Source organism: Bombina bombina, chromosome 7 (assembly GCF_027579735.1).
Source record: "Bombina bombina isolate aBomBom1 chromosome 7, aBomBom1.pri, whole genome shotgun sequence".
Lineage (NCBI taxonomy): Eukaryota > Metazoa > Chordata > Amphibia > Anura > Bombinatoridae > Bombina > Bombina bombina.
This window is the reverse complement of record NC_069505.1, coordinates 253,447,013-253,466,340: the sequence shown is the minus strand read 5'-3', so window position 1 is coordinate 253,466,340 and position 19,328 is coordinate 253,447,013. Positions and strand designations below refer to the sequence as shown.

General features: G+C 37.4%; 1 protein-coding gene across 2 annotated transcripts in view; it reads right to left on the bottom strand.

Annotated features, from left to right (window-relative positions):
• Window positions 1-14,251, bottom strand: part of LOC128635838 (protein Wnt-7a) — a 117,072-nt gene extending 102,821 nt beyond the window's left edge. The window contains exon 1 of one of the 2 annotated variants that reach the window (XM_053688949.1): window positions 13,621-14,251. In XM_053688949.1, coding sequence (XP_053544924.1) covers window positions 13,621-13,691 — 71 coding nt within the window. In that variant the 5' untranslated portion in view covers window positions 13,692-14,251. Of the gene's footprint in view, window positions 1-12,189; window positions 12,334-13,620 lie in introns of those variants that run through there. The other variant, XM_053688950.1, reaches the window with a different exon arrangement.
• Between the last annotated feature and the right edge of the window lie 5,077 nt (window positions 14,252-19,328).

Here is a 19,328-nt window from a genome sequence, read left to right as displayed (position 1 = left end):
ACACCTACATTTTATTTATTAACCCCTACTCTGCCGCCCCCAATGTTGCCACTACCTACCTACATTTATTAACCCCTAATCTGCCATCCCCAACATCGCCGCCACTATAATAAAGTTATTAACCACTAAACCTAAGTCTAACCCCCTAAATTAAATATAATTAAAATAAATCTAAATAAAATTACTACAATTAACTAAATAATTCCTATTTAAAATTAAATACTTACCTATAAAATAAACCCTAAGCTAGCTACAATATAACTAATAGTTACATTGTAGCTAGGTAAGGGTTTATTTTTATTTTACAGGCAATTTTGTATTTATTTTAACTAGGTACAATAGTTATTAGATAGTTATTAACTATTTAATAACTACCTAGTTAAAATAAAGAAACATTTACCTGTAAAATAAAACCTGACCTAAGTTACTCTTACACCTAACACTACACTACAATTAAATTAATTACCTAAATTAAATATAATTAATTACAATTAAATAAAATTATCTAAAGTACAAAAAAACAAACACTAAATTACAGAAAATAATAAACAAATTACAAGATGTTTTAACTAATTACACCTACTCTAATCCCCCTAACAAAAGGGCCTTTTGATGGGCATTGCTCCAAAGTAATCAGCTCTTTTACCTGTAAAAAAAATTACAAATACCCCCCAACATTAAAACCCACCACCCACACAACCAACCCTACTCTAAAACCCACCCAATCCCCCTTAAAAAAACCTAACACTAACCCCTTGAAGATCACCTTACCGGGAGATGTCTTCACCCAACCGGGCAGAAGTGGTCCTCCAGATAAGAAGAAGTCTTCATCCAACCGGGCAGAAGTGATCCTCCAGATGGGCAGAAGTCTTCATCCAGACGGCATCTTCTATCTTCATCCATCCAAAGCGTAGCGGGTCCATCTTCAAGACATCCGACGCGGAGCATCCTCTTCTGTCTACGGCCGACGACTGAATGAAGGTTCCTTTAAATGACGTCATCCAAGATGGCATCCCTTCAATTCCGATTGGCTGATAGAATTCTATACCCTTTTCAGGGCAATGGGGAGCTTAGGTTTTTTTAGCTAGTATTTTATTTGGGGGGTTGGTTGTGTGGGTGGTGGGTTTTACTGTTGGGGGGGTTGTTTGTATTTATTTTTTTTTACAGGTAAAATAGCTGATTACTTTGGGGCAATGCCCCGCAAAAGGCCCTTTTAAGGGCTATTGGTAGTTTAGTTTAGGCTAGGGCTTTTTTTTATTTTGGGGGGGCTTTTTAATTTTAATAGGGCTATTAGATTAACTGTAATTAGTTTACATTTCTGTAATTTGTTTTTTATTTTCTGAAATTTAGTGTTGTTTTTTTTTGTACTTTAGCTAATTTAATTTAATTTAATTTAGGTAATTGTATTTAATTTAGTTAATTTATTTAATTGTATTTAATGTAGGTAATTTATTTAATTGTAGTGTAGTATTGTAATTGTAACTTAGGTTAGGTTTTATTTTACAGGTATTTTTGCTAGCTACAATGTAACTATTAGTTATATTGTAGCTATCTTAGGGTTTATTTTACAGGTAAGTATTTATTTTTAAATAAGAATAATTTAGTTAATGATAGGAATTTTTATTTAGATTTCTTTTAATTATATTTAAGTTAGGGGGTATTAGGGTTAGACTTAGATTTAGGGGTTAATAACTTTAATATAGTGGCGACGACATTGGGGGCAGCAGATTAGGGACGGCAGATTAGGGGTTAATAATATTTAATTAGTGTTTGCGAGGCAGGATTGTGGCGGTTTAGGGGTTCATATATTTATTATAGTGGCGCAATGTCCGATTCAGCAGATTAGTGGTTAAAATTTTTCTTTTAGTATTTGCGATGTGGGAGGACCTCGGTTTAGGGGTTAATAGGTAGTTTATGGGTGTTAGTGTACTTTTTAGCACTTTAGTTAAGAATTTTATGCTACAGCTTTGTAGTGTAAAACTCTTAACTACTGACTTTAAAATGCGGTACCAGTCTTGACAGGAAAGGTTCTATCGCTCACTTTTTCGCAGACTCGTAATACCGGCGCTATGCAAGTCCCATTGAAAAAAGAGGATACGCAATTTACGTAAATGGATTTGCAGTATTTCCAAGTCTGGCCACAAAAGTGAGCAGTACATATGTACCTGCAAGACTCGTAATACCAGGGGTCGTTAAAAAGCAGCGTTAGGACTGGCTAACGCTTCTTTTTAAGCCTAACGCAAAACTCGTAATCTAGCCAATTGTGTTTAATAACCCTTTCAATTTCTACTAAAAATAACTCCAAGAATGCCATATTTATCAATGTACCTAAAGTATATATGTACAGTTATAGAAACAGAGATAGCAACTGCTGGAGTTGTTTGCATTTCTTTTTCAACATTTTAGTGTGCAGACTTGGGACACTAAACACTTATTGTAATATAAAATGCTTAAAGGGGCATAAAAACCCCAAAAATGTATTTCATGATTCAGATGAGCATGTAATTTTAAACAACTTTCCAATTTACTTCTATTATCAAATTTACTTCATTCTTCGGATGTCCTTTGTTGAAGAAATAGCAATGTACATGGGTGAGCCAATCACACAAAGCCTCTATGTGCAGCCACCAATCAGCAGCTACTGGGCCTATTTAGATATAGAGAATGAAGCAAATTGATAATAGAAGTAAATTGGAAAGTTGTTTAAAATTATATGCTCTTCCTAAATCATGAAAGAAAAACATGTGGGTTCCATGTCCCTTTAACACTAACGCTATATTCCAGTCACTGGTTGCACACTCTAGTGACTAGTGATGTCCCGAATAGTTCGCTGGCGAATAGTTCCCGGCAAAAATAGCTTGCTCGCGTTCACCGCGGCGGGCGAACATATGCGATGTTCAGTCCGCCCCCTATTCGTCATCATTGAGTAAACTTTGACCCTGTACCTCACAGTCAGCAGACACATTCCAGCCAATCAGCAGCAGACCCTCCCTCCCAGACCCTCCCACCTCCTGGACAGCATACATTTTAGATTCATTCGGAAGCTGCATTCTTAGTGAGAGGAGGGACAGTGTAGCTGCTGCTGATTTAATAGGGAAATCGATAGCTAGGCTAGTGTATTCAGTGTCCACTACAGTCCTGAAGGACTCATCTGATCTCTGCTGTAAGGACAGCACCCCAAAAAGCCCTTTTTAGGGCTAGAACATCAGTCTGCTTTTTTTTTTTTTCCTGTGTAATCTAATTGCAGTTGCCTGCCTGCCAGCGTGTGTGTCAGGCTCACAGTGTATACTGTGCCCACTTGCCCAGTGCCACCACTCATATCTGTTGTAACAGTAGTGTAGATTTAAAAAAATAAACACTTTTTTGACTGTAAAATAATAGCAGTCAGTTTCCTTCACACGTGTGCGTTTCAGTGCCTGCCAGGGCACAGTGTCACACCAGTGCAACTCATATCTGGTGTAACAGTAGTGTACATTAACCCCTTAATGACCACAGCACTTTTCCATTTTCTGTCCGTTTGGGACCAAGGCTATTTTTACATTTTTGCGGTGTTTGTGTTTAGCTGTAATTTTCCTCTTACTCATTTACTGTACCCACACATATTATATACCGTTTTTCTCGCAATTAAATGGACTTTCTAAAGATACCATTATTTTCATCATATCTTATAATTTACTATAAAAAAATTATAAAATATGAGGAAAAAATTGAAAAAAAAAACACTTTTTTTAACTTTGACCCTCAAAATCTGTTACACATCTACAACCACCAAAAAAAAAACATGCTAAATAGTTTCTAAATTTTGTCCTGAGTTCAGAAATACCCAATGTTTACATGTTCTATGCTTTTTTGCAAGTTATAGGGCCATAAATACAAGCAGCACTTTGCTATTTCCAAACCACTTTTTTTCAAATTTTAGCACTAGTTACATTGGAACACTAATATCTTTCAGGAATCTCGGAATATCCATTGACATGTACATTTAGAAGACATCCCAAAGTATTGATCTAGGCCAATTTTGGTATATTTCATGCCACCATTTCACCGCCAAATGCGATCAAATACAAAAAATTGTTCACTTTTTCACAAATTTTTTCTCAAACTTTCAGTTTCTCACTGAAAATATTTACAAAAAGCTTGTGCAATTATGGCATAAATGGTTGTAAATTCTTCTCTGGGATCCCCTTTGCTCAGAAATAGCAGACATATATGGCTTTGGCATTGCTTTTTGGTAATTAGAAGGCCGCTAAATGCCACTGTGCACCACACATGTATTATGCCCAGCAGTGAAGGGGTTAATTAGGGAGCATGTAGGGAGCTTTTTGGGGTAATTTTAGCTTTAGTGTAGGGTAGTAAACAACCTCAATTATTGATCTAGGCCCATTTTGGTATATTTCATGCCACCATTTCACCGCCAAATGCGATCAAATTAAAAAAAAAGGTTAAATTTTTCACAATTTTAGGTTTCTCACTGAAATCATTTACAAACAGCTTGTGCAATTATGGCACAAATGGTTGTAAATGCTTCTCTGGGATACCCTTTGTTCAGAAATAGCAGACATATATGACTTTGGTATTGCTTTCTGGTAATTAGAAGGCCGCTAAATGCTGCTGCGCATCACACGTGTATTATGGTTAGCAGTGAAGGGGTTAATTAGGTAGTTTGTAGGGAGTTTGCAGGGTTAATTTTAGCTTTAGAGTAGAGATCAGCCTCCCACCTGACACATCAGACTTTCTGATCCATCCCAAACAGCTCCCTTCCCTCCCCCACCCCACAATTGCCCCCGCCATTTTTTAGCATATTTACATATGCTGTGGTGTAGCATCCCCCCATAGCCCCCAACGTCCCTGATCCCCCACAAAACAGCTCTCTAACCCTCCCCATCTGCCTTATTGGGGGCCATCTTGGGTACTGGCAGCTGTCTGCCAGTACCCAGTTTACCAAAAAAAGGGCTTTTTTTGTTAGTTTTTTTTTTTTTCTGTAGTGTAGCTTCCCCCCCAACAGACAAACCCCCACCACCTTACTGATCTTTTTTTTTTTACTTACTATCCCTTTTTTCAACATTTTTTATTACAGATTTTTCTGTAGTGTAGCGGTTCCCACCCGCTCCCTCCCCGTGCACACACCCGCCCCCGCCCTCCCGTGCACGTGCGCACGTCTGTGCACGCCCCCGGCCATCCCCGCCCATGATACCGCCCCCCTCCAAATGACCAGGGCCATCGATGGCCGCCACCCGCCTCCCTAGTCTGCTCCCACCCACCAACGAGAAAAGCCACCGATCTCCGGTGCAGAGAGGGCCACAGAGCTCTCTCTGCATCAGATGGCTACCAAAGGTTATTGCAGGATGCCTCCATATCGCGGCATCACTGCAATAACCGGAAAGCAGCTGGAAGCGAGCAGGATCGCTTCCAGCTGCTTTCCACACCGAGGACGTGCAGGGTACGTCCTCAGGCGTTAACTGCCTTTTTTTTTAGGACGTACCCTGCACGTCCTCGGGCATTAAGGAGTTAAAAAAAAAAACTAGAAATTTGACTGTGAAATAATAGCAGTCAGTTTCCTTCACACGTGTGCGTTTCAGGGCCTGCCAGGGCACAGTTTCACACCAGTGCAACTCATATCTGGTGTAACAGTAGTGTACATTTAAAAAAAAAAATACAATTTTGACTGTAATAGACTGAATAGTAGTTAGTTGTCTGCAAGCGTGTGTGTCAGGCCTACAGCGTCTACTCTGCCAACTTCTGCCAGTGCACAGTGCCACTCATATCTGTTGTCACAGTAGCTTGCACGCATAGTACCACTAATCGAAAAAAAAATGGCAGGCAGAGGCAGGCCACCCCGCAGGGGCCGTCGTGGTCATGGTGCTGTGATTCCCTTTGGCCCTAGAATAATGCCCAGTGTTCAGAGGCCACTTACCCTGAACTCGAAAAATTCTGAGGACATAGTTGACTGGCTAACACAGGACACCCAATCTTCTACAGCTTCCACTCGGAACCTTGACGCACCATCCTCCTCCAGATTAGCTTCGGGCACCTCTCAAGTTACCACTCGCCCGCCTGCCGCCACCACCAACACTAGCACCACAGCCGCTTCACTTGATCTGTCAGAGGAGTTATTTACACATCAGTTGGAAGAAATGAGTGATGCGCAACCATTATTGCCAGAGGATGTAGATAACAGGGATATGTCTCAGTCAGGCAGCATTACACACATGGACGTACAGTGTGATGATGATGATGTTGTACCCGCTGCTGCTTCCTTTGCTGAGTTGTCAGATACAAGTGAAGCAGTTGATGATGAACATGCGTCCGTGGATGTCACGTGGGTTCCCACTAGAAGAGAAGAAGAACAGGGGGAAAGTTCAGATGGGGAGACAGAGAGGAGGAGGAGACAAGTTGGAAGCAGGGGGAGGTCGTCGCAAGGAGCTAGTGGCACAGTCAGACAGCATGCATTGGCACCCGGGGTCAGCCAGACAGCACGCCAATCAACGCATGCTGTTGCCACCACCAGAATGCCGTCATTGCAGAGCTCAGCAGTGTGGCATTTTTTTTGTGTGTCTGCCTCTGACAACAGCGATGCCATTTGCAACCTGTGCCAAAAGAAACTGAGTCGTGGAAGTCCAACACCCACCTAGGTACAACTGCTTTGTGAAGGCACATGATTGCAGATCACAAACGCCTATGGGATCAACACATGAGTACAAGCAGCACACAAACTCAAAGCCGCCATCTTCCTCCTGGTCCAGCATCTTCAGCCACGTCAACCACTGCTGTCCTCCTTGCCCCCTCTCAACCATCCGCCACTCTGTCTCTCGCCTTGAGCAGTTCCTGCTCATCTGCCCACAGTCAGGTGTCTGTCAAGGACATGTTTGAGCGTAAGAAGCCAATGTCACAAAGTCACCCCCTTGCCCGGCATCTGACAGCTGGCTTGTCTGAACTCTTAGCCTGCTAGCTTTTACCATACAAGCTGGTGGAGTCTGAGGCGTTCCAAAAATTTGTAGCTATTGGGACACCTCAGTGGAAGGTACCCGGCCGAAATTTCTTTGCACAAAAGGCAATGCCCAACCTGTACTCGATTGTGCAAAAGGAAGTAATGGCATGTCTGGCACACAGTGTTGGGGCAAGGGTCCATCTGACCACTGATACCTGGTCTACAAAGCATGGTCAGGGCAGGTATATCACCTACACTGCGCATTGGGTAGACCTGCTGACGGCTGCCAAGCATGAAATGCGTGGCTCTGCAGAGGAGTTGGTGACACCGCCACGACTTGCAGGCAGGTCTGCTGCCACCTCCTCTACTCCTCCTACTCCATCCTCTTCCATAACCTCCTCGGCTGAGTCCTCTTCTGCTGCTGCGTCTTGCTCCACATCAACAGGGAGTTTTGTCTGTCACTGTGAAGCGGGCGTAACCCTTACACTACCTGATCGATACAACATCATACCTGATGTTTTAAAGCATGTTATTCCAAAGAATTTAGGAATGTTAGGTGATTTATGTCCTTTATGGATTAAAACCAGACTCTGCATCAACTATGTAATTTTCCATGGGAGTTTTGCCATGGATCCCCCTCCAGCATGCCACAGTCCAGGTGTTAGTCCCCTTGAAACAACTTTTCCATCACTATTGTGGCCAGAAAGAGTCCCTGTGGGTTTTAAAATTCGCCTGCCTATTGAAGTCTATGGCGGTTCGCCCGTTCGCGAACATTTGCGGAAGTTCGCGTTCACCGTTCACAAACGGAAAATTTTATGTTCGCGACATGGCCTCAGCAGAGAAGGAAATCTAGGTTACAACATGGTGGAACCTATTGCTTAATGGACACTAAAACTTTGTATTTATGTTTTCAATATTTAAACTGATATAACTTTTAAAAACAACGCGTACAAATAATTCTCAGGCTAATCTTTGCTTTCAATACATCTGATCTGCATTTTATTTCAAACCGTCCATCTCAAACTGATAAGAGAAAGCAAATAAGTATTGAGGATTTTCAGAGATAAACACTGTATAGATACATAATTACTGGATGTGACAGTCTTTAGTATATAAGATATAAAGTATATAATATAATGTGACAAATGTTTATTACAAGACTGATACAAATATTTAATTAATTTAAAGGGATGTGAAAGCCAATATTCCAATAGAGAGCACAATTTAAACATTATTTACATTTTTATATTTTCCAATTGACCAGTTTCTTTTGCCCTCTTTTGTGACTTGAAAACTATTTGCATAACATTTTTACAATTGTCACATCCATGTGCCTTTATAGGGGCATAAACTGAATTATTTTCTTTAAAGAATTAGATAGATCGTACAATTTTAAACAATTTTAAAATTGACTTCTGTCTAATTTGCTTAATTCTCTTTGTATCCTTTGTTGAAGGAGCAGCAATGCACTAATGTGAGCTAGCTTAAAGATTAGATGTAGATATTAAATAATTTCAGCAATTAAGAAGGCTCCGCCCCCCCCTTTCCTCCCCTTTATACTGAGCGGCTTTCGCCCGCTGGACTGGAAAAGTGGTTTAAAACAGCTCTGCGTGCATCGTTTGCTCGAGCGCAATTAAATTTAATGTGCGTCAGGGTATCGCGACTTCAGAGCTCTGGTTAACTGTTTCGCTTGACTAAAAAGTTGCACAAAAACATCAATAATACATTTAAAAGTACAGTTACAGTCATAATAACATCTAATAAAAATATTATAACGGCTCAAAGATATGAGGTCTTAGGTGCTAAAAAAATTAGGCAAAAAGGTTTTAACATAGAGATAATTTTGAGACATGAAGGATTTTAATCACAGTTTTTTTTTATCTCCCCCCATAATTTTAATGAATTTTGGTTTAACCTTGAAAATAGCTTTACCAATGCAGCAACCAGAAATCTATCTCCTACTGATGAGTTCCAAAAAGAACGAAACAGGCTGTCTAGTGAGTGATTTCTGATTTGCTGCAATAATCCTGTTGAAAGGATCGCTGTGTTAAAACATTATTTTGAAGCAAAAAAACTGAAAATGTGCATATCTAATTTGCATATCTTACCCAGAATTCTCTTGTGCATTGGTAACATTGTATATTAAGAATTTCTGGGAAAAAGCAGGCGGGGATTCTTGCCTAGATGTGCTAATTTCCTATGCAAATATTTACATTGATTTAATTTTGAAACATGGAGGATTTTAATTTCAGTTTTTTTATCTCCCCCCATAATTTTAATGAATTTTGGTTTAACCTTGAAAATAGCTTTACCAATGCAGCAACCAGAAATCTATCTCCTACTGATGAGTTCCAAAAAGAACAAAACAGGCTGTCTAGTGAGTGATTTCTGGTTTGCTGCAATAATCCTGTTAAAAGGATAGCTGTGTTAAAACAGTATTTTGAAGCAAAAAAACTGAGAATTTGCGTATCATATCTTACCCAGAAGTCTCTTGTGCATTGGTAACATTGTATATATTTCTGGGAAAAAGCAAGTGGGGATTCTTGCCTAGATGTGCTAATTTCCTATGCAAATATTTACATTGATTTAACATAGAGATACATATAGATACATGTCTAAATATGTATATGTATGTATGTATATATATATACAGATATCTATTCATTTATATGTTTATATATGTATTTACAGACATATATGCACACATAAACAGAGATAAATACATATTTATACATATATAGACATATACATAAATACATTGAAACCCTTTGCAGGCAAGTAGCTAAAAACATGAAAAATAATATCCATGCAATATTCATATTAGCGTGTTTAACTGTGTATTTACTGTAAATATTTCACATTCCAATGTTCTTCACATAGGGGAATATGTTATATGTATTTTTAAATAGATGTTCCTATCTAGATAGATAGATTTTACCAATAAAACATGATATATATATATATATATATATATATATATGTGTGTGTGTGTGTGTTTGTGTGTGTGTGTATTTATGAATAAATAGAACATTCATGTATATGAAGAACATTGGAATGTGAAATATTTATGTTTCATTTCAGGTTAGCGCACTTAAGAAAATGCGATCAGGTTAGTGCCCGAGTAAGGAAGGGTTTTTTCACTTTTCACGCTCCATTGAAGTCTAATGCGGTTGTGATATTCAGACTTCAGCTTTTCGCGCGTGTTGGTTTAGCGTTTGTGCGAAAATGTTTTACTTTCAACTTGTAATTTGCATGCTACCTGACACGTGCAAAAGCCTCCGTCTATCAAAGTTAATGCAGGAGCACAAACTACCGCTCTCTAGCCCTTTGTAAGCTAATCAGTTGGGAATCAATGTATTTATTTGTATATCTATTTCTTTATTTTAGATCTATTTGTTTATTTATGTATTTATTAGTCAGGGAAAGACACAAGAAATGAACTGAGAATGTTGCTAGCCTGGGGTGTTAGCTAAACACAAGGTTGGGCAGACAAGACAAGACACTTAGTTATCTGACATTTATGTTTCCCTGAGAATTCAGCAGACGTAGTGTGTCTGTTTTCCCAGCAGCACCAGCAGTAATTTGTTACAACTGAACCTCTTATTGCAATTTAAGGTTCATAATAACAAATGAATGACGTTAAAAGGAAAAATTGTGTAAATTTCATGGACATTTGAACCTCACCCTTTTCCCTATGACTTTTATTCTTCTATAATTATATCAGAGATTGTGAGAGCTTGTGCCAAAATCTGACAAAACTTCCTGACCAATAAATGAAATACTGTATAGTAGTTGTACATAATCAGAGAAGTGCAGGCAATACATGTGGCTTTCAAATAAAAAGCTGAAATAATGCTGATATAGTTCAAATTAACAAAGATCTTTGATGGAATTATGAATAATTTTTCCCTGGACTGGCCTTGTATTCCATATACACATTTTTTTTTGAGTTTGTAGCTGAAGAAGTGAGTTAAATAATGTTGTTGCTAAGGCAAAGGCAGATACCCCCTTTATTGTGCTCTATCTATAATGATATGAGGTGTTAAAGGGACAAAAAATGTTTGGTTTTTTTCTTTGTTGCATCTAAAAGAAGGGATTTTATTAGGTAGTAAAGTTTTTAGTCTTAGAAAAATAATTGTTCTTGAAATTCAGAAATTAAAAATGTGCAGTTAAAATATATTTATGGTTTAACACTGTTTGATTCCCATGTGTATAGCAGCTATCTCTATGATGAAAATGTAAAAAAAAATAAAAAAAAAAAATATATGATATAATGGAGAATAATTTTTACCTTATATTTATATATTTATTGGATACAAAAAAAAATATTACTGGGCATCTGTTGTAGATCATACTGCCAGAGGAAGGAATCCCAGTGTGTTGAAAGCTTACATTGCAATGCTATTCCCTAATCCCTATATGTGTGTGTATAAATATAAAAATATATATGTATATATATATATATATATGTAAACTATATGGATATTTTTACACACACACACACACACACACACATATATATATATATATATATATATATATATATATATATATTTATATTTATACACACACACACACACATATATACACACACTCGGAATAAACACAATCCTGAAATTGAATGTGAAATTGACATATTTACATCAGTGCGTCATTTGTGTATTTCACATTGTGTATCATATAACGTGATTATAATATATATATATATATATATATATATATATATATATATATACATACACATGCATAACATACACACAGTATGTTTTGAGAAAAGTATATCAAACTTCTGAGCCAAAAACAATATAAATAATATAGACAGACTTCCCATCACAATTTCTAGATAAATATAGAATAACAAAAGAAACGTTGTGGCACATTGTAACACAGAGCTGCTTTATTGGTCCCTCTCAGTCCCCATTGACTGGCACAGAATGCTGAGGTCCCAGTCAGTGCAGTGATCCAGTGATTCTATCGATCTCTGCAGCTACTTTTAGTAACTTTGGGTCTCAGTATTTATGTAACTCATTAACAGAGAAAGTGACTGAACAAAAGACTCTATAGAACAGGCTGTTTGCTTAAATATAAAGAGACCTTTACTCATGCATTATAATACACAGTGATGAGCACATTGTGATACACAGTGATGAGCACATTATGGTACATAAAACAAATAACACAATACAGCATAAGCAGTTGATGAGTTTAAGTCTCAAATACAAAAATAAAGTGGCATTAGAAGACGTTTTGCAGTAACTTACCTTGCACAAGCTAGTCATCTGGCATTATTAGGGTCCTGGCCGGATGCCCTGGGGCATGAATGCCATTTGCCCAGCCGACTGCTCCTGAGCTGCAGCACATTCTTTGCCGGGCAAGTACACTGACAGTACATAGCACTGAGCAGATGCCGGATGAGTTCTCACTAAACCTAACCTCTATGTGACCATACAGCTAAACACAGTCTAGTTAGCCTGAGGTCTTGGTGAGCTCCTACACTGAGAATCTATGGGAGCTCATCCTACAAAAGCTAACAACGTTACAGAGCTCACATGTTGTTACAAGGGAACCCTGACATTTTAACCCCTTATAGACAGCAGCTATGTAGTAGAACTCACTACTGGAAACAATGTAATAGCAGAGTAGAGAGTAGATCACCGGTGGTAAAAGCTCTTAATTCCAAACTGTGTATTTGGGCAAAATCAGTTCTGTTCATAAAGCTAAAGGTTATTAGACGTGAATTAGAGCTTACATGTACTAGGCTGGGTATAGAAACAAGAGTTCGCCCATGTACCGATGGAAAATAAAATAAGAGCTCACACATGCTAGATTCCCTGTTAGTTAGGGCTTACCAATGCAACAATGAATGAATGTCAGCTGTCTCGTTCAACGTTGGATATATGATAAGGAGTTCACCATTGCTAGCCTCGATATGAAGTAAAACTCACCCGTGCTACTATGGATATATTAATACAAACTCACTATTTCTAGGCTGGATATGTGAAAATGAGCTCACCTATGGTACCTTTGCTTGGCTGAGGAGAGGAGCTCACCTATGGTAGGAGTGATATATGAAGAGGAGCTCACCTATGGTAGGAGGGATATATGAAGAGGAGCTCACCTATGACAGGAGGGATATTTGAAGAGGAGTTCACCTATGGTAGGAGGGATATATGAAGAGGAGCTCATCTATGGTAGAATGAATATATGAAGAGGAGCTCACCTATGGTAGGAGGGATATATGAAGAGGAGCTCACCTATGGTGGGAGGGATATATGAAGAGGAGCTCACCTATGATAGGAGGGATATTTGAAGAGGAGCTCACCTATGGTAGGAGGGATATATGAAGAGGAGCTCACCTATGGTAGAATGGATATATGAAGAGGAGCTCACCTATGGTAGGATGGATATATGAAGAGGAGTTCACCGATGGTAAATTATATAAATAGGATTTCACCTAAACTAGTCTTTGGTATATGCAAAAAAAAACTCACCATATTAGACGGGAAACTTGCAGAGATCTGTATTATATAGAAGTGGAGTCCCAGACACCTGTAGGGAAGCTCACCCACATTCAGTCCGACACTAGTAAACTTCACTTTGTCACTCTACACATCCTGAACTCAGCTCACCACTGCCACAGAGCTCAGCATCCCCTGTATGTGCCACCAAACCAACTGCCCCAAATGACTTACCCTATCTTAATATAGACAATCCCCAGGCTGAGAAAGATATGGAAAATCCAGCGCCTGGTCTTTCTATTCATATTCTTCGGTATTGCTGACCTTCAGGGCAGATGCACAAGTCTATCAGTATCCTCCCTTTCTGCAACCAGATTGGGGGATCCTGGGTATCCCAGCTTGTAGAGATGCAGGTCCAGGTGTCACAAAAACATAAATAAATAAAATCCTTCTTGTGTGCCCGAGCCACCCTGATCAGCCAGTGAGGTTGTAATTCCCAAGAGAGGATAACCAGGTCCAGCAATTCCCACCCCCCCCTCTCCAGTGCTGCTTGATGAGGGGTTTATTGGATATTTGTATGCGGGTCACACATGAAGTTTAGGGATGTGAAGTCTCTGCTGATCACAAGGAGCTGGTAAACATCATTATTCAGGTTGAGTTCCTTCTACTGGGTCTTCTTCTTTATTTTGGGCGTGGAATTGGGTTGGCAATAAAATTTCTCCAAGACACAAGAAGTGAAGGAAAAAAAAAACTTGTGTAACATTCACCTGTTTCCTGAGCAGAGAGATCTGCAGCATTTTGAAGATGTCCTACAAGAAAGCATTGTTATCAGTCTGAAAAGCTGTTACCTTCAGCTGTTGTGAGACTGTAGCTTTCAGCAGGTAAATAATCTGTCACATTGATTGTAACATTTACAGTAGATCTCGTTTCACTTCTACACATTCCACTCATAATTACATTCTTCTTCTGTGTAGCACTCACTGTTTCTGTCTTTTCCACAAAACTATATTGTTTTTATTTCTATATTTAAGTTCCCTCCCTTGTGTCCCTATCTGAGATGAAGGTCAGATGTTTAGATAACTTTCCTGTATTTTGTTTTTATTATGGATAAAACTACATGTGGGCTGGTTTTATCTGTTTGCCACCCAGTCTTTATGTCACTCCCTCTTTATGCCTCCCTAGTCTCATCTGTGCCTTTTTTGTGCAAGTATTTCCATGTCAGTGGTGACAAACTATACCCAAGTTAATCCACTAGCCCCCTCAGTTCCCACCTCCTGTCTTACACTTGTGACACCACAGAAAGCAGCTGAGCTTTTGTACTCACCCACCCAGAACCATTAGATGTTATCACAACGTATTTCTAATAAGAAAAGGCTATCAGGCAGCACCAGCATATAAAAGACTATTTGTGTATAAATAGTTACACTTTCCCATTCTATGTTGATTGATTTAGTTAAGATCTTGATGAAAATAAAACTATTAAACATTTACCAAACTGTCTAAATGTGTATTTGATACCTGACACAGAATATCTAATACAAAAGATAACATTATTTAAATTTATGGTGAAGCTATTGCAATATTATATCATTTTGGAGAGACGTTATGCTCAAAATATTTGTATAATGCTTTTGGAAGTTGTTTGTTTTGTATTATTTTATTTTGTTTGCATGTTGGCTACAGGTGTGAAACCATAAGTATTACCAGAAATGATCTATTCAGAAAAGGAATAGAGCTCATTTTGAAATATCTTTATATTACTCAATAAATCGATCTGAACTAAACGTTTTTATTAGTCATCTTAGGTGTGAAATATACAGTAATATGGCTTTTTATACTGATGGCACAATTATATACCCTCTCTAATTGCAACCTGCTTGTGCACAGTGCACTAGTGACACCACATACATTCGTGCATTCCTGTTATATTCTGATTGGCTGCCTTAGACACTAATTAGTACAAAATATAAAGTGCTGCAAAGCTGAGACCTCAATCTTAGATATGGTTCCCCTAGGGAGCTGCCTGCATTGCCTAATAGAACAGCCATAGTCTTTAAAGGGACAGTATATTGAAAATTAAACTTTCATGATTCAGATGGGGCATGCAATTTTAAACAACTTTCCAATTTACTTCTATCATCAAGAATGGCTTCATTCTCATGGTATATTTATTGAAGAGTAAAACTAGGTAGACTCATAAGAACTCAGGAGTGTGCACGTGTCCTTAGTGCACTATTGCAGCAGTGTTTTGCAACATTATTTGTAGCTTTGTTATACAAAGTTGTTTAAAAATGCATGCCCCATCTGAATCATGAATGTTTAATTTTGACTTTACTGTCCCTTTAAATTCAGTGTATTTCTGTCATTGGTTATTTACAAAACTTAACAACAATTTACACTTACAAATACGAATGCCTTGCTATGAGCTGCCAGCAGTGTGCCACAGGGCATGATACAGGCATATTATAGGTTGTCTTCCTTACATCGTCAGTACCTGGAGAAATGGTAAGTTTATTGGGGATGGGGGGTTAGCGGGAAGGTACTAGCTCTGACTTACTGTTATGCACCCTCCAAGGTGATTTATGATCTGTGCTCATGATATATATGAGTATAAGATGCTTATTTACAAGGTATGAGCAGCAGTTGATGTTTGATTTAATAACCAACCATTTACAAACTTGCTAAGCAGAAGAATCAACCAAAGCACAGAAAGTAACGTTATTTTTTTAACATATTATTTCTCTAAATATTTGTTTTTTTCATTAATATAACTAATAAAGTCCGTGTTGCATTAGCACCTTTCTGTATGCCCGGTTAACCCTTTGGCTGCTATGTAGTTTCTGCATATCTATCTAGTGGCCAAACGAGTTATTGTGCACAGTGAGGGTATTATCACCAGAGCATGAACTGCTTTGTGCCAGCTACTTAGCTATTGTATTCAATTTGGAAGCAGAAGTTAATCAGTTCTCATAAGAGCATTGGAAGCATGTTGTGTCTGTATGTGTGTGTGTATATATATATATATATATATATATATATATATATATATATATATATATGTGTGTGTGTGTGTGTGTGTGTGTGTGTGTGTATGTGTATTAAGGTGAGGAGGCTGCATTCCTTTGCCCAATACATGTATAACACCCAGAAAACCATAACCCCCCGATCACCATATATATATAAATAAAAATATAATATATATAGTATATATATATAAAAAGTGTGTGTATATATATATATATATATATATATATATATATATATATGTGTGTGTGTGTTGTGTGTATATGTATATATATATATATATATATATATATATATATATGTGTGTATATGTATATATATATATATATATATATATATATATATATATATACACATATATGTGTGTGTGTGTACGTCTGTGTGTATGTATATATATATATATGTGTGTGTGTGTATATGTATATATATATATATATATATATATATATGTGTGTGTGTGTATATATATATATATATATATATATATATATATATATATATATATATATATATACATATATGTGTGTGTGTGTGTGTGTGTGTGTGTGTATGTCTGTGTGTGTATATATACATGTGTGTTTGTGTAGAGGCTTCCCCAGAAATGTTCTCAGATCTGTAGACCCCAAATAATAAAAGATACATTTCCTGTGAGACTACAGCAAGTCATTAGTGAAAAAAAGAATACGAATCTTTCCTTAATACTTATATAAGCTTCACAGAAAAGGATGTTACTTTTGCAATCTCAGTCTATAAGATTTATTTCTGTACTTGGTAATAATATTGATAATATTGGTAACGGATTGATAATATTGTTCCTGCTAGTCTATTACTAGGAAATTCATACAAAATAAATTAATTTATAGTGGAACCAAAATAAAACAGTGCTATACATTTATATATATATATATAAATAATGCATGGGAAATTCGGTTTTATCTTCCTTATTAAATAGAAAGACAGACCCCTTTCAGAATATGTTACTACTCTGCTTGTTATATTAAGCATAGTACTCATTATACACAAAAATAAGAATCTGTTTACAATCTAATTGTGTAGGTTTAACAATAACCAATGGTTTTAGGGAGTTTCTATGTAACAATAGGAAGATTTGTTTCTTTGTTAATTCGCCCTCTGCTGGAGAATAATTGTTGTTACCTCCATTTCTGTAATATTTGTAAAACAAATGATTGATGTTATAATTTACCCAGATTATACATTAAGTCTGAAATGATTACATTTTGGTTAAAACACATTGAAAAATGGCTTCATATACATTTTTTAGCTAACTGTAATAGAAGAACACTGGGGGGAAAAAAGATGAACTATAACAATTTGAATTAATGTTTCAATGTTGCAACAAATCAGCAGATTAGACATTTTCCATTAGATTATATGTATCCTCTTCTGGGGAAAAATAAAATAAAAAAAAAATCATAGGGCTATATTACAAGTGATGTGCTATTTAGCGCTCGTGCTCAAGCATAAACACTGCTAGAAGTAAGCGCAGCTTAGCAACAGTATTTCAAGTGATGTGCTATTTAGCGCTCATGCTCAAGCATAAACACTGCTAGAAGTAAGCGCAGCTTAGCAACAGTATTACAAGTGGTGTGCTATTTAGCGCTCATGCTCAAGCATAAACACCGCTAGAAGCGCAGCTTAGCAACAGTATTACAAGTGGTAACCTACTTAGTGCTCCTGCTTAAGCGTAAACACCGCTTGAAGTAAGCGCAGCTTAGCAACAGTATTACAAGTGATGTGCTATTTAGCGCTCGTGCTCAAGCGTAAACACCGCTAGACGTAAGCCTAGCTTAGCAACATTATTACAAGTGGTGTGCTATTTAGCGCTCCTGCTCAAGCGTAAACACCGCTAGAAGTAGTCTTTTGCCCACCCTTGTTAGCACATATTACAGGTTAAAAGTATAACTTTTGAGCGGAAGCAAAACCTGTCGCGCACTAACTTCAGGACATTGGATATCGCAACTGCGCTACATTATTCTCTCCATAGACTTCAATGGAAAGAAGGAAAAACCTAAACCTTAACACTTGCGTGCTAACCCAACAGGAGTTATTAATATTAAACATTTTAGTACATCTATAATCATTTTTAATAATTATAATATTTTTTTTTTATATTTCATATTTTCCTTATTTTTGTTGAAAGATGAGTCACGTTAGAAAGTAAAGCTTGTCATTTTTTGACTATTATGGCACCAAACAACGCAGCGTGGAACACAAGATTGTTAAAGTAATGATCTAACAGGGTTTCCAAACAGCCTTGTTTGCACATTCTCTTTTATTGTTTAATTTATAACTGCGCCTAATTGTCCCACGCAGAAGAAATGGATAAGGGAAACACCTAGGTTTCAACAAGGCAATGCCCATTTCTTTAAAGAAACTTAATCTTTATACTTATATCTTCAATATTTAAACAACTAATATAAGAGTACAACATGTATTTGTTGTTTAATATCCATAATGGAACATAAAACACTTATTATATAATAAATAAAATGATGTACTCAAAGCAAAGATTAGCATGAGAATAATATGCAGAATTTGTTGTTTAAATATTGTAAACAAACTGCCTCCCTTGTTTGCAAAGTCTCTTTAATTTCCTGATTTATATCTGTCCCAAATTGTCCTCAGCAAGGCCCAATTCTAAAAAGTTTGCCCGTCAGGACGTGGTTTTTCATCAGTCCAACACTCGCAGGGGCAGATCTCATGGAATTCTATAAAAAAGGGGCTATCCCTGCAAGTGGCGAGATATCTCCCATACATATAACGAGAGCTCTCTGCTAGGTAAAAGTTTGCTATGGAGAGCTAAGTACAGAGGGGGAAACCGGCATGTTTTAAAATGTGAATATTATGCTTAACACAAATCAAATGACGCTGTTTTCAAGCCACTGTACCTTAATTTC